The sequence below is a fragment of the Felis catus genome, chromosome B3 (assembly GCF_018350175.1).
Source record: "Felis catus isolate Fca126 chromosome B3, F.catus_Fca126_mat1.0, whole genome shotgun sequence".
NCBI classification, from domain to species: Eukaryota; Metazoa; Chordata; class Mammalia; order Carnivora; family Felidae; genus Felis; species Felis catus.
Genome location: NC_058373.1, coordinates 102,762,117 through 102,788,015, shown reverse-complemented (window position 1 = coordinate 102,788,015; position 25,899 = coordinate 102,762,117). Strand labels below are relative to the sequence as shown.

At 36.2% G+C, this 25,899-nt stretch overlaps 1 protein-coding gene across 7 annotated transcripts in view; it reads right to left on the bottom strand.

Moving 5' to 3' along the window:
• Positions 1-1,785: 1,785 nt before the first annotated feature.
• The window catches only part of KTN1 (kinectin 1), a 115,511-nt gene continuing 91,397 nt past the window's right edge, over positions 1,786-25,899 (bottom strand). For 3 of the 7 annotated variants that reach the window (XM_023255713.2, XM_045059945.1, XM_045059944.1), the window contains 12 exons: positions 24,289-24,375; positions 20,957-21,046; positions 17,046-17,126; positions 16,175-16,264; positions 15,954-16,046; positions 14,528-14,599; positions 14,206-14,289; positions 13,964-14,047; positions 11,242-11,325; positions 9,534-9,626; positions 8,116-8,236; positions 1,786-2,269 (listed from right to left, as the gene is read on the bottom strand). In XM_023255713.2, the coding sequence (XP_023111481.2) occupies positions 8,123-8,236; positions 9,534-9,626; positions 11,242-11,325; positions 13,964-14,047; positions 14,206-14,289; positions 14,528-14,599; positions 15,954-16,046; positions 16,175-16,264; positions 17,046-17,126; positions 20,957-21,046; positions 24,289-24,375 (972 nt within the window). In that variant the 3' untranslated portion in view covers positions 1,786-2,269; positions 8,116-8,122. The remainder of the gene's footprint in view (positions 2,270-8,115; positions 8,237-9,533; positions 9,627-11,241; positions 11,326-13,963; positions 14,048-14,205; positions 14,290-14,527; positions 14,600-15,953; positions 16,047-16,174; positions 16,265-17,045; positions 17,127-20,956; positions 21,047-24,288; positions 24,376-25,899) is intronic. The other 4 variants (XM_045059946.1, XM_045059948.1, XM_045059947.1 and 1 more) reach the window with 3 other exon arrangements.

Genomic DNA, 25,899 nt, shown 5'->3' with positions numbered 1-25,899 from the left:
CTTGTACCATGCATGATTTTGTTCACATTGGGCAGTGGTCATTCTCCCCTTCCTGTAGGCTCTCTTCAACCTGAGGAAATTTCTTAGGGCTTCCGGCCTCAGTTGGCTCCAACAGTGGCAAAGGGAGTCACTAGAGACGGAGGACATAGGACTCTCTCTCGATGCTCCTTTCTTCTCTGGGCAATCTGCTTATAACACACTGGGGAAAGGTGGACAGTGGAGGACAGAAGAGACAATTGCAAAACTGTCCCAAATCATCAACAGGCAATGTTGTGAACTTCCTGCCATTTCAGATGCAAAAAGATGAATGCATACTTGCTTAGGATCCTGAGGGAGGGGACACAAATTAATGAGATTGGACTGAATCCTTAGTCTCTTGCAATTATTTTTTCAAACATTCAAATATACGAGGAGGTTGAAAAATAGTACAATTACAAATTTCTTTGGAGGAACTAAGCTCTGAAAGGAGAGGAGCAAGAGGTTGTAAGAAAGGCGGGATTTGTTTGCCTTTTTCAGATGGCAGGGACCTAGCTATCCTTATAGACAACGGCAGAGGGAAAAGATTGAGAGAGAGAGAGAGAGAGAGAGAGAGAGAGAGAGAGAGAGAGAGAGATGATGGTGATGATGATGATATGGTATCTGGCCTTCAGATCAATTTTCCAGGCGTTTGCTGAAAGCAGCTAGGTAAGGTGTGGGGTAGTCCAAGTCCTCAGGCCGGTCATCACTGGCCATGAGCAACCTCTCCAGTTTATTTCTACATAATTTAGAAATACTATTTGGTGTGCATGGTGTGATGTGAAAAGGTTAGAAGGTATCACTTTAGATAATCCTCAAACTATAAAAACGAATTTCATCCATTCATTCGTTTCATTACCTGAGCACAAATAAGTGCCAGGCACTTTCCCAGGACTGGAGAAAAAGCAAAGAACAGAAGAGAAGATTCCTGTCCTCATGGAGCTACTTTCTGGTGGAAGGAATAGGTGTGACCAAGTATACATTGGAGTTTATAAACATCATAGACAAAAGTAGGTAGGTGGATAGGGAGGCAAGGGGGATACTGGAAGGTCAAGAAAGACCTGATGAAAAAGGTGACATTCAAACAGATTTCAAGATGAAGAAGCCAAGACATATCCAAGAGAAGAGAGTTTTAGGTAGAAGCATTACTGAAAAAGCAAGGAGGCCATAGTATGGCCTAACAGGCACTTTAATACTCGATGGATGGATGGATGGATGGATGGATGGATGGATGGAAGGAAGGAAGGAAGGAAGGAAGGAAGGAAGGAAGGAAGGAAGGAAGGAAGGAAGAAAAAAAACCCAAAATCAAAAAACCAAAACAAAAAAACCCTCAATGGCACAAGAGATCTTTCACTGGTTATTTAGCATCTGTTAGGGTCCAGTGCTTTCATAAAATTATTTAATGAATTAAAACTCTCTTCAACAAAAAATGATACATGCAAACTATGTAACATGTGCCTGACAAGACGGAAACTAAAACTTAGTTAAGAAAGTAACAGGAAGTGTAAAAGGAGAGCTCTCCCACCGGAAGCTGCAGTGGTGAGTTTGAGAGCTGTATTCTTGTGCCTCCTCCTTCCCATGCACTGCCGGACACAGTTTACACTGCACACAGCCACAGAGAAGACCCAGAACTCCCCTCAGAGAAAGTGTATGAACAGTTAACACCTATCTTTCCTGCCCAAAAGCTGCAGTTAATAACTGTATTCTAAATCATGTCGATCTGTAGGACTAATGAGATCTGTTACAGCGCAATGAAAATTGGAGCAAGTCTGAATAATAAGCATCCCTTTATTTGCTGACGCCATTACAAAAAACGGATTACATTAGCAACAAAAAAGTGTTTTCTTGAAGTCAGAGGCAGTTACTCCCCAAAATGTTAAGTAAAACAGTGTACAACATCAGTATTAAAATGTTAAATTTTATATTGTCTTTACCACTTTTGATCTTCTGAACAATTTTATTGAGCAAAATAAGATAAAAGATTACATGTTTATTTTATCTTCAGGAATGTAAAGGTCTAATTATTCAAACAGTTTTTATTATAAAACTAAACTCTGAAGGTGTCTACAGAGTTGGCTTTTTTTTTTTTCTCTCTTTAAATCAGTAGTCTAACAAGGATTAGAAAAGACAAAACTCTGTTCAGTGTTTCTGACAAAGTAGAAAGGGTGAAAACATAAATAAGGCTTTAATTTGGCAAAATATAATACAATGCCTTCTGTTATCCTTGAATGAACAGCTTCCCAGTTGCTTCACTCTGTAAAAGATCAGAAAGAAGAAATTCATTTTAAGACAAGAAACAAAAGGCAATCAGAAGACATTTGTCAAACATCAAAAATATATACTCTATTTGATCTAGCCTGCTCTTTTGACCAGGATCAAAGCAACTATACTAATGGTAATCGAAAACAAGAAAAAAATCTCGGGATTCAGAAGCTTATGAGGTGGATTTAAAAATATATGAGTGAAAGCCTCAGACCAAACTGAGAATAATGTAGGGATTTGAAAGTACTATTAGGAACAGATACGGTATGCTTTCACTCATATGTGGATCTTGAGAAACTTAACAGAAGACCATGGGGGAGGGGAAGGGCAAAAACAAAGTTACAAACAGGGAGAGAGGGAGGGAGGCAAACCATAAGAGACTCTTAAATACAGAGAACAAACTGAAGGTTGACGGGGCGGGGGGTGGGGGGTGGGGGGAGTGGGTGATGGGCATTGAGGAGGGTACCTGTTGGGATGAGCATTGGGTAGTGTATGGAAGCCAATCTGACAATAAAGTATATTTAAAAAAAAGAAAGAAAGAAAGTACTATTAGGAAACTTTTAAAAGAACAACACCGGGAATCCATTTTTATTAGTTTTACTCAAGAAAACATAAAGCTAATCAGGTGAGGCGCACTGGAATTTACAACTCTCCCCCATGAATGAACAAAGTTTCAGGCTGAGATTTTCTGAGGTCATGTGAAGCTTTCCAAGTCAGATAAAATGACTATAAGAAGTGAAACTTTAAAAGCCATTATAGGGGCGCCTGGGTGGCGCAGTCGGTTGGGCGTCCGACTTCAGCCAGGTCATGATCTCGCGGTCCGTGAGTTCGAGCCCCGCATCGGGCTCTGGGCTGATGGCTCAGAGCCTGGACCCTGTTTCCGATTCTGTGTCTCCCTCTCTCTCTGCCCCTCCCCCGTTCATGCTCTGCCTCTCTCTGTCCCAAAAATAAATAAACGTTGAGAAAAAATAAATAGATAGATAGATAGATAGATAAATAAATAAATAAAAGCCATTATAGAGACTAAAAAGATTTATCCAAACACAACACATACAATTGTGACTGGTTTGGGAAAAACAGCTAAAAAGGTATCTGTGGTAAAATTGAAAAAATTTGAATATATGGTTTTTAATACTGGATGATTTTATAGAACTACTGCTTTTTTGAGGGATTTTTTTTTGTTTCTTGGGTTTTTTTTGTTTTTTTGGATGTGATAATGATACTACTGTGGATTTATAAGAGAATGACTATGTTCTTCAGAGATACATATTGAAGTGCTTTGGGATAAAATGTCATGGTATCTGTAAGTTACTTTCAAATGGTTTGACATCAACAAAATACATGTATACACATAAAGAGATCAAGCAGGTGAAGGATGTATGAGTGTTGCACCATTCTTTCAGCTTTTCTTTTTAAGTTTATTTATATTGAGACAGTGAGCGTGAGCAGGGGACAAGCAGAGAGAGAGGGAGAGAGAGAATACCAAGCAGGCTCCACGCTGTCAGCACAGAGCCCCAATGTGGGGCTCAAACTCACGAAGTGTAAGATCATGACCTGAGCCGAAATCAAGAGCCAGACGCTTAACTGAGTCACCCAAGTGCCCCTCAGCTTTTCTTTATGTGTGAACTTTTTCAAAATAAAAAGTTGAGGGGAAAAGAATTAGAAAGTTAAAAAGCAAAGTTCTCACTGGTTATCATGTTCTCTAATTGAAAACAAGATTAGTAGGGGATCAGAAAGTCTACCTAGCCCACTGGTACAGGATACTATTAAGTGCTACACAAACATATCCCAGAAAATGAAAACCTGAGCACTGTGATAGCCAGTGTAACACATAGAAATAAATGCCAGCTTTTATCTGGAACACTAGTCTTTATGCTTCAATACTGCTATAAAAGAACATCTTTCTTTCAGAAACAAGAGACAACTACATCATAAACAAAATCTATTTGTCACACAAGAGTAGGGAATGAACATACATGCAAAACACATACACAAAACTTTCCCTCAATTTTTTCTGGATAACATCGAGAGCCTCTCCAATTCACTACCGACAAACCAAATATCAACTTTAGGAAAAAGTCAGAATTGACTACACAAGCAAGAAGAGGCTGGCAACTAAGGATTAGCCAGATGAAGAGAAAAGAAAGCAGCAACAAAAGGGGTCAGAGCACAGAATGCGTGGATTAAAGGAGAAGAAAAGTACTGATTAAGAGCATAGGTGCTGGGCAGAGATCACCTCAACTCAAATCCCAGCTCACCCAGTTACCAGCTGCATGACCTTGGGCAAATTACAGGAACCTCTTTGGGTCCGTTGTAAAATGGTAATAATCAATAATGATAATGATAATGATAATACCACCTATCTACCGTCCTAGGTTGTTGTCAAGATTAAATGAATGACCACATGTCAGAAGCCTGCTCATGCTTAGGAGCACACTCATAAAGTGACTGCTTTTAAAATTATCGTCCTACCTCCCCAGGATTCCATACGCTGGTTCCAAGGTAACAGGACCTGAACGTTACGGTCTGAATGTTTGTGTCTCCCAAAATTTATATGTTGAGAGTCTAACTCCCAATGCAATGGCATTTGGAAGTGAGGCCTTTGGAAGACTCCACCATCATGAATGGGATTAGTGTCCCTCTAAAAGAGATCGAAGAGAGCTCTCTTGCCCCTTCTGCCATGCAAGGACACTGTGGGAAGATGACCGTCTTTAAACCAGGAAGGTCTCACCAGGCACAGAATCTGCTGCAGCCTTGATCTTGGACTCTGCAGCCCCCAGAACCATCAAATATAAATGTTGTTTAAGCCACCCAGTCTATGGGATTTTTGTTATAGCAGCCCAGACTAAGACTCTGGAGTAATAAAATCTTCTGATATGGTCAGATACACACTTTGAATACTGAGAAGCTAGGCAAATATGAAACATAAAGAAAAATAGATATCTGAAAGATAGGTAACAAAAAAAAAGGTATACTATAAAGTACTAGTGTTGCCAGTTCAAAGCTGAAAAAAATGACCTCAACTCATGAAAAAGGGAAGGAATGATAATCTTCTCTTTTGGGGAGGGAGAGAGGGAGGAGGGATAGGAGATGGATAGGAAGACTTCCAAATGAGAAGAGAAGGCTTAAGGGTTTACAAATTAAGTCTGTGAGATCAATATACCTACCCCTACATGCTAAGTAACATATATTAGGATTTAGAAAACTAAATTACTACATATCATCACCTCTCTCATTTTTGTCTTTCAAACACTGTCTTTGCCTTATCAAAACTGTACAGCATTATTCTGAACAATTCATATGTACTTGTGGTACATACTAAAAAGAAGTAATTTTCCTGACATCAGATATTAATCTATTATCTACATTTTGATGATTAAGCAAATTAAACTTCCAATTTAATCATCAGGTAGTAGTTTGGATTTTTTTCTCATCATAAGTACTAGTTTTAAGAGAGTTCAACGAGAGGGAGAAAACACTGAGCAAAAATGATGGCTAAAGTTAAAACACTGAGGGTAACATAAGCATTTAAAAAAAATTTTTTTTAATGTTCATTTATTTTGAGGGAGAGAGAGACAGAATGTGAGCGGGGGAGGATCAGAGAAAGAGGGAGACAGAATCTGAAGCAGGCTCCAGGCTCTGAGCTGTCAGCACAGAGCCTGACAGGGAGGGGCTTGAACTCACGAACCATGAGATCATAACCTGAAGTCGGACGCTCAACCGACTGAGCGACCCAGGCACCCCTGGTAACATAAACATTTAAAGGGCACAAAGAAGAGCTGTGGAAACCAATGGTTGTGTAGGGAAGTGTTATCACTTTCAATGCCGGGTAGAACCTATAGACGACAGAGTTCTCAAGTGCCTGGTGGACGGTGATCTTCATACAATCCATCCTATCCTTCACAATGCACTGCTGATGCTCAACCACCCTTTCACTTGTCAAACCTGGACTTCTGTTCATTAGCTGATAAGAGTTAGCACTCAGGGGAGCTACCTGCCAAACAATAGCTCAGTTTTAGCTGTACTGCCAGGATATATATATTTTAAAAGTTACTACAATTTCATACCTCAGAGAAAACAAATCTGAAAAATAAAAGTGTTATACTACCATTAATCAGTATTTAGTCTCAAACTTAATATGATGAAGGCCAATGTAGAAACAGGTTCACAAGACTTAATATGAGCAAACCATGTGTTTGGGAAGAAAAAGAAATATTAAAGAACACCTCTGAGATGACGGAGAGATGCCACTGACAAGGTTGAAAGACAAGGATAGTAAGTATTCTTGGAATTTTTTAGGCTCTCAAAAATGAAGCCCTTTCCCTATCACACAAAGGCCTATGGACTGACTCCAGCATATTTAGCATATTTCATAACTAATTTCAGTTCTTTATACTGAAAACTATTATACTTTCTTATACTTTCAGTATTAAAAGAAAGTCCTGTATCAGATCTAGCAATTAGGAAACCACTAATGACCCCAGCAAAAAAGTTTTCACTGGAATGGTATTCTAGACTAGAGGAAGCTGTTAACAGCAAGTAGAGAAGTGCACACTGTGAGAATAGTTTAAGAATATCTGTTAAACAAACAAACAAAATTAAGGTGGTATCCTGAAGGAAGTACGAGGTTAAAATAAGACATCAGAACAGGTTTTTAAGACTGCAGAAGGAACATGTGCAGTAAAGAGAGTAAGGCTGAAAACATGAGAGAAAGAGTTTCCCAATGAAACAGGAAGCAGGTTATTTTCCAATTTGGAGAAGGGAGGTAATGTGGCAGAAGTTTATATGCTATGGAGAGATCAGCTTACCAAGGATAAAAGATTAAGGAGTAATTATTTTTGCTGGCAGGTTAAAATAATGAGCTGGGTTTATCTACAAAGTCTTTTAGAGGTAACTGACCTGAAATAGCATTTTAAAGGAGATTTTATGCCAAGACAGGTCAGAAGACAATCGTTCTATAAAAGTGAGATAGATAGACTGCTGCCCCTGTAATCAAAATGGTGACCCGCTCAACTTTTCCAGGACACCTAACCTATCCTGAGGGCAATAAAATTTCATAACATGGTTAGGTTAATGATAGGTTTATCTATCTTCAATTCAGACTCTCACTTCAGGAGTTAAAAACTGGGATTTCTTGGGGCGCCTGGGTGGCTCAGTCAGTTAAAATTCCAACTTCAGCCCAGGTCATGATCTCACAGTTCGTGGGTTTGAGCCCTGCATCGGGCTCTATGAGGATGGCTCAGAGCCTGGAGCCTGCTTTGGATTCTGTGTCTCCCTCTCTCTGCCCCTCCTCCACTCACTCACTCACTCTCAAAAAATGAATAAACATTAAAAAAAAGGGGAATTTCTTTACCCTATAAGCACACATAAGTAAAACTCAGTTTCCAGTTTAAAGAAATTGTGATAATCTGATTTTCAATTCAGCATCTTACCTCAGTAAAAACATTAGTCACTTTATTTTACCAAGTCATTAAAAAAAATCACATAGATCCTGTACCAGAACGAAGATGAGGATAAACTAAAGAAACAGGTGCACACATTATGCAATGAACAAAACCTAGGTAAACAAGTTACAAGAGAGTCTGTTTTATAAGAAGGTCAAAGGTGGCAAAAATAAAAGGATTTTCCCCCTCCAAGCCACAAGACCAAAATATGTAAGAGATGGTAATAAAGCTCCAAGAAACCTAAAGCTATCATCTGGAGGTACAGAGAGTGAGAAAGGGGGAATATTTCCATTAGGGCAACAAGAGCTTCTGTACTCACGGCAAGCATACGCTACAGACACATTCACAAACAGTGTCAATAACCCACAGACAATGACACTTCAGTAATCCTTACCTAATGCCTAGTAGTGTTCTTTCTCCTTTGTGAGCTGTTGGTTTACTGCCTCAAGCAGCTGCTGTAACTGTGTTACAGTCTGATTTAGACTTACAGACATCGTCTCCTTCTCAGAAGACTCCTAAAAAGAAGGGGAAAGTGATGAGAAACTCCAGAATAAGGAAAAGGCATTTGCAACCAAAATAGAAAATATTTTATTGTTGCTTTAAATACAAACATGAAAAATACTGAAAATCACATGAGAATAAATAATAACAAAAACCACATAAAGAAATATAGTGTGTGCAAGGGACTTGGGTGGCTCAGTCAAGTATCCGATGAGCTCAGGTCATGATCTCACGGTTTATGAGATTGAGCCCTACGTTGGGCTCTATGCTGACAGCTCAGAGCCTGGAGTCTGCTTCAGAATCTGTGTCTTCCTCTCTATGTTCTGTCCCTCCCCCACTCATGCTCTGTCTCTCTCTCTCTCTTAAAAATAAACAAACATTATGGGGCGCCTGGGTGGCGCAGTCGGTTAAGCGTCCGGCTTCAGCCAGGTCACAATCTCGCGGTCCGTGAGTTCAAGCCCCGCGTCAGGCTCTGGGCTGATGGCTCAGAGCCTGGAGCCTGTTTCTGATTCTGTGTCTCCCTCTCTCTCTGCTTCTCCCCCATTCATGCTCTGTCTCTCTCTGTCCCAAAAATAAATAAACGTTGAAAAAATAAAAAAATAAAAAAAAACAAACATTAAAAAAGAAATATTGTTTGCTACCTAGGGGTGCAAATAAGGTTGCACCAAAGAAAGCTAGGTTACAAATGTTACTAGGCCAACAAAGGCAACAATCTAGACCCTAAATATCAGTTATAAATCCATTTCTCTTTTCAGAAAAAAATTCGCCAGACACCAAAGGAAAGCACATTCATAACAATAAAAGTTAAGTTCACATATACTGAGCTAGGCACTACTGTAAATGTTACAGACTATTCTAAGTGTTTTATATAGGAACTCATTTATTCCCTTCAACAATCCTACAAGATTGGTACTATTATCACTGCCTTTCACAGATGGGGCAACTAAAGCACAGAGAGGCTAAGGAAAGTTGTCCAAAGCTACTAAGCAGCAGGGTCAGGATTCAAGCCCAGGCGGCAGTCTACCAATGTCCACACTCTTAAGCAGTATACCATAATACTTGCAACACAAACATTAAAATGAATACAACACCTTATTAAGCTAAAGTGAAAACATACTTAATAAAAACACTGCAATTCAGAGATAAAATATATCATAGAAAAGATGGCTTTCGGTAAGAATTCAACGTAACCGATGGACATACGTTACAAAGACTTTTTTTAAGTCAGAGATGGTTCTTGCACACTTTTTATTCTTCACGTGATTTACCAGCTAATTAGCCTAGAGATGTGCAGTTAAAGAAAACACATACCGTGTCTGGGGAAACATCACTATTCTCAATAACAGTAGTGTCTCCAGCAGCTTTTACTATTTTTGACTGGATAAGATCGAGTGACTGTTGAGCCTGTAAGGAAAACAATATGGTAGCCTCGAAATACTACAATTGATAAACATATGAGAAAAAAAATAAGCGATTTTCTTACATATTCTGTACAAGATTAAATAAAGCTCATGTCAAAATACGGGTACAGCCAATCTATTGTTTTTCTCTCCAAAATGAAAACAGCTTCCTCCCTGACCAGATTATAAAAACACATGCTCACTGCTTATTGTTTGAAAAGTTCAAACGATACAGAAAATGTATAAAGAAATTTAAAAAAGAAGTAACCACAGTTGATATTTAGGTTATTATTAGTCTGGATAAGGCATCGGCCAATTCTGGACACAGCCTGTTTTTGTATAGCTCGCAAACTAAGAGTGGTTTTTACATTTTTAAAGCATTGTGTTAAGCACACCAGCAAAAATGAGTATGTGAGAGAAACCATATATGCCCCACAAATCCTAAAAAAGTCAGTGGGTTTGCCCAGACTCTCTTGTCCAGATCCCTCTTGTATACATCTTGCGACAGTAGAAAATATGGGCAGAAACTTTCATATAAATGGGATTTTAACATACATGCTGTTTTATATTTGTTTCACAAAGTATTTTTGTTAACTTTTTATATCAATAAATATTTATGTGCATTTCCAATCAAATGTTGCACAGTATTTCTGTTGTAAGTAACACGGCACATCCTTATCTTCGAGCACCTGTTTAACATCCTTAGTATCTGAGAAACCAAACTGCCAGGCTAAAAGCGCACATTGTATATTTTGATCAAGGTCAAAAATTAAAAGCACATATCAAAGTAAATCAGATTGCTCATCCTTGACAATGTATCACGTATCTAAGTTTGAGCTCTGATACAAAACATCCTGAGTTCACATTTTATGTTCTGATAACACTAACACCAAAGTAACTTAAAGCTATTCTGAATTCCTAGAATGTGTTTTCCATCATGCTAAACGTACTCTATAGATTCCTAGGCTTCTAGATAACAATTATAAGCTATATCATACAGAACAAATAAAAATATTTCTCTCAACTTTTAAAAAAGTGACATATTTGTTTTGCTAATGACTCCCACAAACACAGACTCTAAAGCAGCTGATATAAGCATATGTAAGCTGCATTACTAAAAATATCTAATAACAATTACAAATAACTTGTCAACCTAATGTAAAAAGAAATGTAATCTTAAAAACTGCCCATTTATATGAGACAAAGAAAGCGTACTTCTACAAAGAAACAAAAGGCACAAATTTCTGAAACATCTTTTAGATCTATAAAAATCTAAAGAAACATACTTTGTAAGCAACTACATAAGCAAATCTCAACAAAACAATAAATGGATGTAACCAAATTTTTAAGAGTACCTTCACTCAAATTTAAAACTTAATCTATACTTTATAAAGCAAGTACTTATATATATATATGTGTTGAAATAATGAAGCAAATTAAGAATGGAAAAACAAGCCAAAATTTTTGTTCCAAAAATGTGACTGTAAAACAGCTTCAATTTATAAACACATTAATATGCAAAAAAAAAAAAAAATCTACAATTAGCAGTGTGTTTGCTTAAGATTCAAAGCACAACACAGTATGATGATATGGCATCTTCAGGACAAGCCGCATCTTACCTTATGCAAGTCGCCAGCTACCTTCTGTCTTTCACTTTGTTCAGTTCTAAGCTTTGTGAGTGTTTCATTTAACTGTGTCTTTAACTGTAAAAATAAAGGAACACCACAGTTAACTTAATCTGCATCCTTCTTTGATTGTGCTGAGACCTCTAGAAGAATGAATGAGAAAGAATGGGATCGCTAACAGTTATTATGCACAGTGGATTAGCCAATATGCTGCACCAGATGTATAGAAAAGCTAAGCGGTGGAGGTTCCCATCTGTAAAGCTAAATATAAGAAAAGCTATAGAAACAAACTAGAGTTTAGAATAGAAAACTGCAAATGTAAAAACAAAACCATCACATTCCAGTAAAGGGCCTTTAAAAAGTGTTACTAATCACTATTCATTAAGTACTTCGTTCATATTTAAATTATTCCAAATTAAAAGGCAAGTAGTCAGAAATTTTACTAATTAGTTTTTTAAGGCTTTCTTGACCTCTCCAGTTAAGAGTCAACTGTGTAATATTTTAAAAGACATTGAACAGAAGATTACAAATACAGTAAAATGAAAACTTAAAAATTTAGAAGTTGATAATCCTTTAAAACATCACTGAAGAGATCAGTGCAAGACCACAATGGCCTAATTATACAACAAGAGATATCTTAAGATATGTCTCAACAACCACTTTGTCAAAATAGTTGTAAAGTTCCATAAACTCTAGTGTCAGTATATAATGCCTTTTCTCATGACAAATGTTCCAATTAAATATGAATAATAAGGGAAAGGGATTATACTGACAAAAAAATAACTTTCTTATTAAAGTCATCAGGCAGGTTAACTGACCTTGCCTGGCACCCATTGGCCTAAATTTCCAAACAGTTCCTCAAGACCCATAAAGGGGAAATAGAAGATCCTAACCTTCAAACTGGAGAGAAAATTAGTGAGGGACTTTTCATGTGGAAATTTGATTTTGGGAACTCTATTTAAATACCCAAATGCTTCAGTTTTTGCTCCTTTACCTAACTCTAATTTAGTACATCAGAGAGATTATTCCAAACACACAATGTACAGGAAAACAAAATTATTTTATCTTAAAATGTGGCAACAGTTATCCTGAGCAAACAAAAAGAAGACTCAAATGAAGATTCAAGGCAAAAATAAGAAACAAATACCATTTCAAAATGGTCTCTTAATGGAAGTAGGGAAAAACTACAAAGAGAACATCAGGCCAAATGAAGACTAAACTATAATCCTATGGGCTCGATACTACCGTTGGAGTCAGCTACCAAGGACCAAAGTTAAAAGTAAAATCTTGGGGTGCCTGGGTGGCTCAGTTGGTTGAGCTTCCAACTTCAGTTCCCGTCATGATCTCACAGTTCGTGAGTTCAAGTCCCACATTGGGCTTTCTGCTGTCAGGGCAAGGCCTGCTTCAGATCCTCTGTCTTCCTCTTTCTCTGCCCCTCCCCTGCTCGCTCGCTCTCTCTCTCTCTCTCTCTCTCTCTCTCTCTCAAAAATAAACTTAAAAATAAAATTTTTAAAAAGTAAGATCTCTAACAATAGTAGTTAAACATTTTTTAACAACACATTGTAGGGTAGGGCTTATGGCTTGTAGCTGTGACATAATCTCAGTCCCAATCTGTGCAATATAATAGCATATGTGCAATATAATAGCATATGTATAAAACTAGTCACACACTGCGGTGGAAATGACTTAATTAAAGTAAAATAAAGATAAGTAAAAACCAAAATTTTATTTCAAAACTAAAGGGGAGGGTAGGGGAAGGCTCAAATGTGTGCATTTCAAAGAGGCCTACTTTGAAAACTCATTCCCATAAATCACTGCCGTAACACAGAAGACCAGCCAAACGAGTGAGTTAAGAAGTTTTCTTTGATATACACAGCAGTATAAGAAAGTTCCAAACTGTGCAGGATTAATTTGGGCTAAGAGGAACTTACAATCTTATAATCTTCCTAGAGTTTATCCAAGTACTTTAAATCTAGTCATGTGCTATAACAATTTTTAAGTCACAGAAAGACATGATTGTTTGAAACATACAACAAGATAGTCCTATTTATCTAACAACTAAGCTTGTCATAATCAGTGTAAATTTCCAGAAAATTTAAGAGTGGGAATACAGGGTACTCTATGTTTTATAAGGCATTTAGCTAAACTTAGTTATCTTTAAGTCTATAGATTAGAATTACTATGCTCTAAATGTTATAATAATGATAAAGATTTTTCACAAGCTTTTTGTTATCTATAATCTATAGAAAGACCAGTTAAAATATGGAATGAATTATCGTCCTTGAATGAAGAAGACGTATCTTCAACCTTCAATAATCTCCTTCCAGGTTAGAAAATAAGAGGTCCAGTTAAGCATGGTAACTGAGAAAACAATCTTCACAATTCAGCCAATATTTAGCTGTCTGATTCACTTCTTTATTCACTGAAAATAATGCTGTCCAAGAAACAGGTTTTATAAAACACAGAAATTTTTTCTGGAGAAGAGTTGCAAGCCCAACATGCTATTGTTAGGAGCTAAGAAAGGAGGGGTCATCTTAGGAGTAAAGAAAAGAAAGATCATCTTAGGAAGTCATCAGAATATGAAGATTATCTTAAACTTACAAAAATGCCAAGCTAAAGAGGTTAGCAAGGAGAAGAAGTCTGGACGGCTTCTCCACATGTCAACACAAGTGTTTTCAGAGCCTACTTGATACCCAGTGGAGAACAAGCTTCTTACCAAATTTAGCTCTTCATTCTGTCTTACTGCTTCAGAATATGAATCATCAAGTTTTTTCTGCAATTCAGTCAACAGATCTTTCAGCTGCAATGAAGTTTAGAGTTTAAGATTGATCTCCTTATGATATCCCATGTTTTGTATGCTACTCGGAAGCTCCGCCACAAACAACTTCTACGGAAATACTATCACTGTTATAAACTTCATTTAAATTGAGAAGGTAGAAAAATGTCTATTGTAAGTACCTCTCTGACTTCCGTAACATAGGTAGATCGCTCAAGTTCTGCCTTCTCTAGTTCCATTTCCAAATGTTCTCGCTCTCTTCTCAGCTGGCAAAGCAACAAAGAAGGAAAAGTTAACATATTTAAGATCTCCTTTCACGATGCTCCCCCATAATGAAAAGTTATAACACAAACATAACACTTTATCATCTCAAACACTACCCACGATATTCTTAAAAGCATAACAACTGCATCATTAGATAAAAGAAATCTTAAAACATAGATCTTAAGACAACCCTTAATACTAAAAATGAGTCCACAGGTTACAAGTGATGAAATAACATACATTTTCAATATCTTTACTTTCTCTTCTTAATCGCTCTAGCTCTTGTTCTGAAGATGTGAATGACAACTGCATCTGAAATGCGAAACAATCATATGACCACGTAAACCTTGTAGAAGTTTAAGCAGACACTTCAGAGGTTCTGAAATGTATCTCATTTAAAACCATACTGAATTTTAAAAGACCTTAAATATGAGAGTATGACATTTGATTTAACCAGTAGTCAAAACCCACTCCCCATTTGCATGATATTATATTAAGGCCTAGCTAAAAGTGCTGAATTTTTTTAAAACAATCAACTAATAACTGGCTGTATTTAATCCCCAAATGCATTAACATAGAATACCATTGGCAACCCTAGATTTTGCACAGGTTGGCACCGGAAAACAAGTGATTATTACATATTTTTATTGAAGTATAATTGACATACAATATCCTGTTAGTTTCAGGTGTACATTATAGTGATTCGATTACTTTCATACATTACAAAATGGCCCCCAAAGTCTAGCTACTATCTGTCACCATACAAAGATGACTACCACAGAGATGACACCCTTTACCACAGCCAAATAAATGGGAGAAGAATTACAGTAACATTCAGATCAAATGAAAAGAAGAAGTTTTTCTTGAATACTGTATCATGGATCACATATCAATGCTGTAAAGCTTTTTTTTTTTAATTTTTTTTTTTAAACATTTATTTTTGAGACAGAGAGAGAGCAAGCGAGCAAGCATGAATGGAGGAGGGTCAGAGAGAGGGAGACACAGAATCTGAAACAGGCTCCAGGCTCTGAGCTGTCAGCACAGAGCCCAACGCAGGCCTTGAACTCACGGACCGCGAGATCATGACCTGAGCCAAAGTCAGCCGCTTAACCAACTGAGCCACCCAGGAGCCCCAATGTAAAGCTTATTTTGAACCCCAAATTCTTTGCCTTATGTTCAAAGCACTTTACATCCTCTATCACTACTGTCTGGTCGTACACTAAACAAGTGATTCTCAAACTTGGGTGGGCATTAGAATCCATTGTGGGGGTGTCTGAAACACAGACTGCTGTCCCCACAGTTTCATATTCAGAAAACCTCAGGTGGGGCCAAGAAAAAGCATTTCTTTTTTTTTTTTTTTTCCCAACGTTTATTTATTTTTGGGACAGAGAGAGACAGAGCATGAACAGGGGAGGGGCAGAGAGAGAGGGAGACGCAGAATCGGAAACAGGCTCCAGGCTCCGAGCCATCAGCCCAGAGCCTGACGCGGGGCTCGAACTCACGGACCGCGAGATCGTGACATGGCTGAAGTCGGATGCTCAACCGACTGTGCCACCCAGGCGCCCCAGAAAAAGCATTTCTAACCAGTTTCCACATTACACTGATGCTACTGATCCAGGGCCCACATTCTTCGAACTACTGCACTATGCTTTTCTTTTGTAAATACCTGTTTAATAGTCTTCTGTGATTCATCGACCTTAACTTTCCATTTGTTTTCTTCTTGCTCCACACTTCTCTGTAGCTTCTGTAAAATTCCTTCCTATGGGCAAAAGAATGGTTGTTTTGAAAAATTCATGTTCTAATGACAAGATCAGTATTTAAGACTCTAAGGAATAAGTTAATAATTTAAAAATAAAACTAAAATGTAGACTAAAAATCATTTCCTACTGTTTCTGCAAGGACGGATTTATATTTTTCACACTCGAGCTGTAACAATGTGTGCATTTCATCAGCTTCTTTCAACTTGTGCTCTAGAACCTACAGAGAATAAAATAAAGAAAAATTCTCTAGTTTTACCAGGAAACTGTGTACTTCAAATTTGTTGCAGTATTTAATGGTATATTTTGACAAATGATTTCTGACTGCTTTACAGTGAAACAATACATTTCAACCTTCTTAAGTAAAAATAAAGTTCAATGACTTTTTTGGTCACTCAATCTTCACTAATAAAACTCCCTGAGTCTGATTATTATAAAATATATTACACAATTTTATAATAAATAGGCTTATTGCTCTTTAGCAGGATGGTAAAATCAAAGCAGACCCACAAGTGAAGTCAAGTCACAACACCTATGCTACACACACATGGAAAAGAGGATTTTATTCATGCCACTTGAGATACAAAATATCTTCCAAACATTAGCAAAGATAAAGACACATCTAGATTCTGAACACTCTTAATGATGTATTTGGGGATACTTTAGCAAACCAGTTTCTACCTACCTACCTCAACTGATCTTTTTAAACAGACTAAAAACAGAGTAAGAGATAGTTAAATATACAGTTTTAGAAGTGATTACAATACGGAGTTAAAAAAACAGCAAACATTAGCTTTGTAATATGTACCAAATGCAATGAAGACTTGTGGCATTTCTACCAAAATTTATACAAAATGAAATCACTTTCTTACACTTTCTCAAAAGGTCATTATTCTACTCATAATATATACTTTATTGTTCCACGCTCATAAAGGTAAATTCGGATTTACTTCATTTTTCCATGTCGGTTAAAACAGAGATACTTCATTTCTTGAACTAACCTTAACCTCCTCTGAACTTGAAGTTTCAGCCACACATTCTTTTGCCTTCTTTTCAAATCCATGCAGCCATTCACGATAATTCTGTAAAAAAGAAAAGTCAAAATAAGCAATTTCCAAAAATACCTAAACGAAATAGGGACAAAAATTTAAATAACCAAACCAGAGGACAATGAAAGAAACCACCTCTCTGGAAATTTCGAAGAAAAATAAACTGCTGTGTAAATTGTACCTAACCCAGATTTGAAAATAAACACTAAAAATATACCTAGGTACTACCATCAAAATCAAATCTTATTTACTTTGACCAAGGTTATCGGCAACTGAATTCAGGACTTAGAGATCTAGGCTCACTTAATTCCAGCCTCTACCACTTAAATAGTGCCAGGACAAACAGATTCAATCTTTAAAACAGAGAAAGAATTTTCAAAACTTTTTTCAGATAAACCAGTTCTCAAAAACTAAGTATTCCGAGTTCTCAAACTGAAAGTTCAACGGAAAATACTCAATTCAGAGGATTTCAAACTCCATGAAGATGCTCCAGAGATTCTGAAGATACCTCAAAATAAATATGTATTATGAAGTGTTTTTAAAATCATAATGAGAAGTGATAAGAATACACATTTACTTGTTTAAAAATAACAAAAACTCTATTTGTGCTAATAGGTTAAATGGATGCAAACCCAGGCATATATTTTGGTTTTAGTAATTATTCTAAATTTTAGAACAAATTGTGTTACATTTTTAATGCTTCTTATCCAAATTTTAAACTCTGGTAAAGAGTATTTGTTAACAAATACCTAAAAAGAAGAAGAAGAGGAAATTTGATTTAAAGTCCTTGGTTTAATTTACTCCAAGAAAAAAGAACACACATGAAATTTCTATTAACTACTCTAATATCAAGCATTACTTATGTGCTGAATCAGGATTCTCTATACTCTATCAAATAAGAATTAAAAAAAACAACAATAAAACCAGATGCTGAGATCACCCCCACAATACAATACCCCACAGTATAAATTAGTCAAGAGTCTCTATTAAAAAAAAAGAAAAACACTCTCATGTTATAAATTTGATCCAAGAATAAATGTACTATTAAAATCTTACTTAGCTTCAAATACCAGGATTCAATAAAAGTTAGTCAGCTGAAAAGCTAATTTAGTTGCTTAATGTTTGTAAACATTCCTCTAGGTTATATAGTTTAGATCTCTCCTATAAGGATTTGCTTAGCACAAAAGCAAAAGAAAACAGTAAAAGGATTATACTTCAGGTATACAAGTCCTTTTATACCTGACTATATTGGCTTAAGATTAAATTTAAAGCTGCTTTATTATCTTAAGTTAAATAAATTATCCTATCCTTCATACCTTTAAAAACCTAAAACACTACACTCTAAGAGGTATAGTTAATATATTCCTCAAATATAGACTACATGCAGAAATATTCAACTTTTAACAAGTGGATGAACAAAAGCCAAATATCATCATCCAAGTCTAACGGCAATTTATAAACATTTATAGTGTCAAAAACATTTGGCTATTGAGGGTGGGTAATACCGTTGGTAAGAATAAATCTGTTACATAAAAAAGGATTTTTAATGCTGGTGACCTTACACAACCTTTCAAGAATAGATATTACAGGGGGTGCCTGGGTGGCTCAGTCGGTTAAGTGTCCGACTTTGGCTTAGGTCATCATCTCGCAGTTTATGGTATCAAGCCCCGCGTCGGGCTCTGTGCTGACAACTCAGAGCCTGGAGCCTGCTTCGGATTCTATCTCTCTCTCTCTCTCTCTGCCCCTTCCCTGCTCACACTCTCTTTCTCTACCTCTCAAAAATAAACATTAAAAAATTTTAAATTAAAAAAATAGATATTATAAATCATTAACTCTCTTGGCTCATAAAAATACTGTCAAAGAAATCAATCCCCAAATGTTATTTCCATTAAGTAATAAAATTAAAGTGGGAATAAAGAATTAAAAACACATTATGGCCACAAAAGAAAAAATATAAAATAGATGAATAACAACCCCTTCTTCTAGGTTCAAAGTTAAGACCAGCACTAGAACTGACAATGTGTCCATTTGCCTATCCAGTGCAAGTTATCTCATCAGTTAAACCCACAGTGGTAGAGATCTACTAAACTGATCAAACCTGAATGTATCCTCAACAGTTACAAAGGAAACAAAAGAATTGTTGGTTCTCGTACAAGTTCAACTTAGACTGTATGTAGATATAATCTGAGAACAAGAGCTAAACTCAAACTACACATAGAACAGGCCGTTAAGTTTATTTATACCACACCTAGTGCCCACAGAAAGAGCCAAGAGTTCCTTGGAGAAACAGTTGATTCCAAGTTTGAGGTAGAAAATGTTGACATAGCACTGCTATGTCAAAAGGATTGGATAGCCAGCCTAAATAAGTTCCAATGGGCCAAAGAGAGACAAGCAGACATTTATAGACCTCATGACAGAAGTGCACAACACTGCCCATGAAATATTGCCCTACTCCATCCTACGTCCAAAGTATTGAATTTGAATCTAATCAGGCCTCTATGGACCAGCAATTTATGAGATATACAAAGGACAGAGAACACACTGACACTACAAGGGTGGAGTCAGCTAAATCCAAACTAGGAAACTTCATATGAAACCATTAGGTTTAAAAAAAGACAGAGAGAGAGAGAAGGGGTGTTGCTGACATTTAGGAGGGGATCCATGAAATTAAAAAAAAAAAAAAAAAAAATCTAAGAGACATCTTAAACCAATTACATATGGACCTTACTTAAGGTCCTGATTAAAACAAACTAAAGTAAGTGGTGGGGCGCCTGGGTGGCTCAGTTGGTTTAGTGTCTGACTTCAGCTCAGGTCATGATCTCATGGTTCATGAGTTTAAGCCCTGCGGTGGGCTCTGTGCTGACAGCTCAGAGTCTGAAGCCTGCTTCGGTTCTGTGTCTCCCTCTCTCTCTGTCCCTCCTCAGCTCATGCTTGGTCTGTCTCTCTCTCTCAACAATAAATAAACATTAAAAAAAAAATTAAAGTGGTTATTTCATTAAAATTAAAAATTTATATAACAAATCGAGAAATGTATTGACAAAATGTATGAAATTGGATTTTTTTCATGTAATTTTTTTAAAGGAATCCTTATCTTTTAGAAATACATACTAAAATAGCTATTGATGAAATGCTCTGATGTTTGATTTCTTTCAAAATAATCTAGAAAGTACAGGAAAGGAGGTAAAACAAGACTGTGTATTGATGTATGGAAGGGGATACATCAGGCTCATTATGCTATTCTACTTTTGAGTGTGTATACAATTTTCCATTAAAATTTTTAAAAAAAGACCTACAACACCATTTTACAAAACTACGTGCACACTCACTTTCTCTGCCTCAAATATTCACTGTGATAATTCTATGAATCAAAGCAACTTTTCTCATTTAACCTCAAGTAAAGCAAGCTGTTCTGTACTACCTTCAAGCCTTTTGCTTAAAGAAGTTAACAGATGTTGAGTTCTGAAAAGAAAAAAAAGCCTCAAAGTATTAAACACATTTAATTAGAAAACAAAGTGCTCCTAAAACTAAGAAGCAATCATTTAAAATTAAGCTCTATTTTGAATAAAGCCATTAAAAACATTACTGATTTAGTAAACATTAAGAAATTTTTCTTTCCCAAATATGCTTATGATCCTCTAAATAATATATTATGTAAATTTTGTAGCATACAACAAAAGTATCAGTTGTATAAAGAGAAATGAGTTTTGAACCAAGTTATTTATCTTACCTACTCAAAAGCACCCTAAGTTAAAAATGGAAAAGATTAAGGAATAGATGTACTTGTGAACCAAGTGCAGAATGCTCATTACAACTTCCTTGAATGATAAAGATGACATGTGCAAAGAAATAAAAATCAATCTTACCAAATTAGGAGGAACAGACACCTTTGGAAATAATTTTTTGAGAACTTCTTTAGCTTCTAATTCAACAGCTTCCACATGTTGTTGTCTTTCCTAAAGCAGAAGATGAACCAAATCAAACTTACAAGATTATAGAATTAAAAAAAAAAAAAAAAAGTTACAGTCTTTTAAGTTCTAAGGGAGAAAAAAGTCAAAGTATTTTAAAAATTCATCTTAATACTGGTAAAAGTTAAAATTTCTCTTTTTAAAATATTAAAATGCTTCTGTAAGAAAAATTCTGCAAAATCTCTAAAGCATCCTAAATAACCATGTCTTATATTAATCAAGCCAAGGCAATATCTGATAATTCCCTTGCCATTAGAAATCAAGTGATTTGCCCCTCAATTCAAAAAATAGAAACAAAAATAAGAAAACAAAAAATACACTTCCTATAGCTAAAACTTTAAACTACATGTTATAAAAAACAAAACAAAACAAAACAAAACACTTCCTATAGCTAAAATTTAAACTATATGCAAAAAATATGCATCTGAGCAACACTGAGGCTTATGGTCTAGCAAATCTCTCTACAAAAAAAATGCACTACTGATGGACTATAATGATGGGATTAAAATGGCAAATCTCACATTTCCAGCTTCAAGGTCAAGTGAAGTTACTTATGCTAAACAAAGAAAAAAAAGGCTGTCAAAATTTGATGGGTGGTACATATGGGAAAAAGAGGAAAGAGGAAAAACTCATGGCAATTAATTCACTAATACCAAGCATCAAGAAAACTAATTCTGACACTTGTAGGGACTCTGTCAGCTGTAAATTTAAAGGTATTACAAATGCATGTCTAAATTTGGTGATTTTAAAACCAAGTACAATGGGTATCAATTATTAACTCAAAACCATGGTTTGTCAAAATTAGGGTAACAACTTGATCACAAGCAAAATAAAACTCTAATAATCAAACTACCTCTACCAGATTTTTAAAAAAATGACATCTATAAAAATGCACACCTAAACCAAGCCAAGAAAAAACATTTATGAAGCTGAGGTGACAAGAAGGCAAGCAAGCTAACAACATCTCAACCCTATCTTTCCAACATCATCTAAATGCGACCTTTGAAATCCAGTACTGATTTAAGAGGCATACGCACCAATTTAGAAATACACAATAAAAACTAGAGATTAATCATATTCTCTGCAGACACAAAAAAAACTTTACTCAAGATTAGTGGCAGGGCTTTACTAGATGTTTTAATGGAGTATTTTCAATGATTCGATAAAGTTCACTATTTTTCAGAAATACACCCATCTAACTGCATAAGATACATTCATTCAAAGAAAATTAACCGCTGATTCAGAATTAATTCACAATTAAGAGGTCATTTTTATCATCTGACCACAGAAGTGGCAGAACGATCACCGAAGAAAAATAGGAAAAGAGGCACTTTTTAGAAAGCTTTCCAAGGTAAAAAGAATCTAAGTAAAAGAAACAAGTGTCAAACTCATAACAAGAGGCAAAAAAAATGAGAAGTTACTTTTGATTTGTACTAATTTTGCTAAAAAGTTTTCATTTGATACAGTAGTTTGGTTGTGGACAGCAATCTCCATTCTACTTTAATGCCTAGAAAAGATCTTATGTTGAAAATCGCTATCTTTATCTAAATGTAATATATACGAAGTATCTTTCATGTGAACTTATCATTGATAGTAGTTCCTCAAGAATACTTACTAATTTAACGATAAACCTGAAAAAGTAGTATACCATCCTCTCCTACATTTTAGGTAAGATTATTACTTATTTGTATCATCTGAAACACTAAAGGAATTCTTGTACATACTTCTTTCTCCTCCAACCTAACTTGTGGTTCTGAGTCAATCAACATCACTTTACACCTAGGCTACCTGAAAAACAGTCTAAATTCCATTAAAATAGAGGAAGACTGCAATTTCTATTCTCTGTAGAACACTGGCTATGTAAGAAAACATCATGCACTTGGTGATAAGTTTGAAACAAGAGTAAAGTTTTATACTCCTCACCAATCACAGGATGAAACATGGATAAATTCTAGTTCTCTTTTGTAAACAATATACAAGAATGCCTATGACAGTGGCCCATAATTTCTTGCAGGAATGGCATAATAAGTAATTAGCACTTCCCAGAAACCCAGTCTCATTAACAAAATAGAAGCTAAAAGGCAGGTGTTAACAGTGAAAAAGAAAGTAAAGAGAAACCAACCCCCCCCCCCCCCCCCACTGCTAATGGAACTGACTGCAACTACGCTCAAAAAAAAAAAAAAAAAAAAAAAAAGTCCTACCTGGCCTAGATCATTCTTTTCCCTGGCCTAGATTTCTCTAGTTCCAGTGTCTGCCAGCTATCTCAAATTTAGGTTTTAGTGAAAATTAAGCCCAGGTGAGTAGGCATAGAAATACAAATCTATTACACTACAGGAAAAATAAAAGATTCCCTCAGTCCACAAAATACTTCCAGAATGATGAGCTGAATCACATAATTAACTTTATTAGCCCATGTACAAAATTCAATACTCCTGTTCCACATTTATTCTTGGTAGGAATTTTCAAAATGCCTGACTAAACTGGCACATTTGTCTCAATCATTAAAAACAACTCTTCTCCATTACATTTCATTAGAATCTTCTAAACCATCCAACAACTTAAACTCAGGAAGAATATCCTTTACCATTGTGAAGACAGAGGGAGCTGTATGTTTCAGGAGTACTTTACATACTCCAGTCAGGAGAATAATCCCTTCTATTAATATTCCACACTATACATAACACATGCCTCATTACTGTCCAGCCACTTCAAAACCTTAAGTTTAATTTTAATTTCATCTCCTCTAAGGAACAACCCAGCCAGAATTGATCGCTTCCCTGTACTTAACACTTTGATCATTTTCTACCCTGTGTGAGTCCTCTTGGTGTGCCCCAAAGAACCCAGCAGATTTCATGTACATCTATGTATTCGAATGTGTTTAATTCAGTTAGATTTTGAGGGGGTCAGGGTTTTTTCCGAGGCTCTTAACCATCCCCCGAGGCATACAGTGACAAGGGCTTACATGGGTAGCATAGGTCTCCTGTGACTCTACAGCTTAAAGCAGTAATCACCAAAGCTCAAACAATCAGGTAATCACAACAAACCGCATGCCCAAAATTAAAGCTTTGAAGAGTAGATGAAAAAAAGCAGAGATGACAGAGATGATAATGTGGATGATAAGGAGATTTTATATTTAAATTGCAGTAAAATTAAATGCTTTAGTCTGATTTTAAGACAAGCTGCAGATTTTCTCTGTTCGGTGGATTGTTTCTAGGAGTTAGCATTACAACCTTGGAAGTCTTGTTCACTTTGTCCTGCAGCATTTTTTCAGTTGATGCCAATGCTTCCATTGCTTCCCAGTTTTTCTCCCGAAGGTCCTAATCATTTTTAGAAAGAATGATTTCAGTTTATCCATTATTGAAAGATTTTTGCTTTTTACTTCATCAGTATTTTGCACTGCATTTAAATGCTGGTTACTGCAAAATTATTTCAATGGGAAATATGTATATTAGCAAAAAAATAAAAAGCAATGTTTAGAAGTCTGAATGAGAAAATAAAGATGCCCACTTCCCATGTTTTAGTATACACACCAAAAATGCCAGCTGTAGAGTAATTACTATGCATGTGTGACAAAGAAGAAAGCATTCAAAAGTAAACACACAAACCAAGATAAAAATGATTTCAGGTACATCAAATATTAGGGGATTAAGGACAGAAAATACACAAGTATCGCAAAAAGCTTTACACTGTGGCTTTTAAACGAGGCCCATTATCACTCGGACTTTCCACTGTGGCATAACTTTCCCCTCTAAATAGGTTTTATCAAATTAACGCATGTTGAGTCTACCTAAGAATAACATAGTCACTGCACTTGCACACGTGTATGCCACAAAGCAACCTGACATGAGTGTATGAGCTACCTGATCGAGGCTGAAAATGGGGAGGCTAGAAAGCTATAAAACCACATTCTCTTGGAAGAGAAACAGAAGTCATTGGAAACTGAGCTCTGAAAGATCTATTTTAACAGCATTTCATTAGCAAATAGAAGTACGTACAATCTGCTATATTTGTCTTTCTTCAGATTGAGAAATCTAAACATTAAAAACAAAAAGCCAATAATCACCATTTACTGAATGCTCACTTATGTGCCCAACACTGAACTTGGTGCTTCATGTAAATTCTCATTAATCCTCATAACATTTTATAGATGGGGAAACCACAGCTGGGGTCATTTCAGAAATTTGGCCAAGTGCACACAGCCAGTGAAGTGGCTGAGCGGGAATGGACTGATGCCGCAATCTGCTGGCCTCCAGTGTCCGGGCACTTCTCACACACTTCCAGCCTGCAGTGATGCTGCTGCGTTACACTGGTATTACTACGTCCTCCCTGCCTCAGAATCCGGACGATAAAACACAGTTAAGATGTTAACAATATATTGGCAAATTCAAATATATTGGTTTTGTGGCCAAGCAATGCTGTTAGTAATGTTACACAGACACACAAAGGGCAATTCACATACCTAATTTTGACAAACTCTGGGGTGCAAGTACATGTCAACTAATGTTAAATTAACAAATTAATGCAGACTTTGAAAAATTAAACTTCCATTGGAAAACACATATCAATTTCCCATCAATATCCCCTTAGAGATTTCAGGAACATTTTTAACCTTGCTCAAGTCTTAGCAAGCATACTTTTGTGTGCAAAAATTCCTTCTCTAGCAAGAAATGGTTGGATTCTACTTACAGGTATCACCTTCTGGTCAGAATTTTTTAAGAATCACCTAAATCACTGTCTATTCAGTAAAAGTATTAAGATTTGTATTTCTTAGGGCACTATCCTCTTCCACTATGCTGTAAATGTATTCAGGTTCTGAGGCCTCTAACATGCTTCGTTACCAA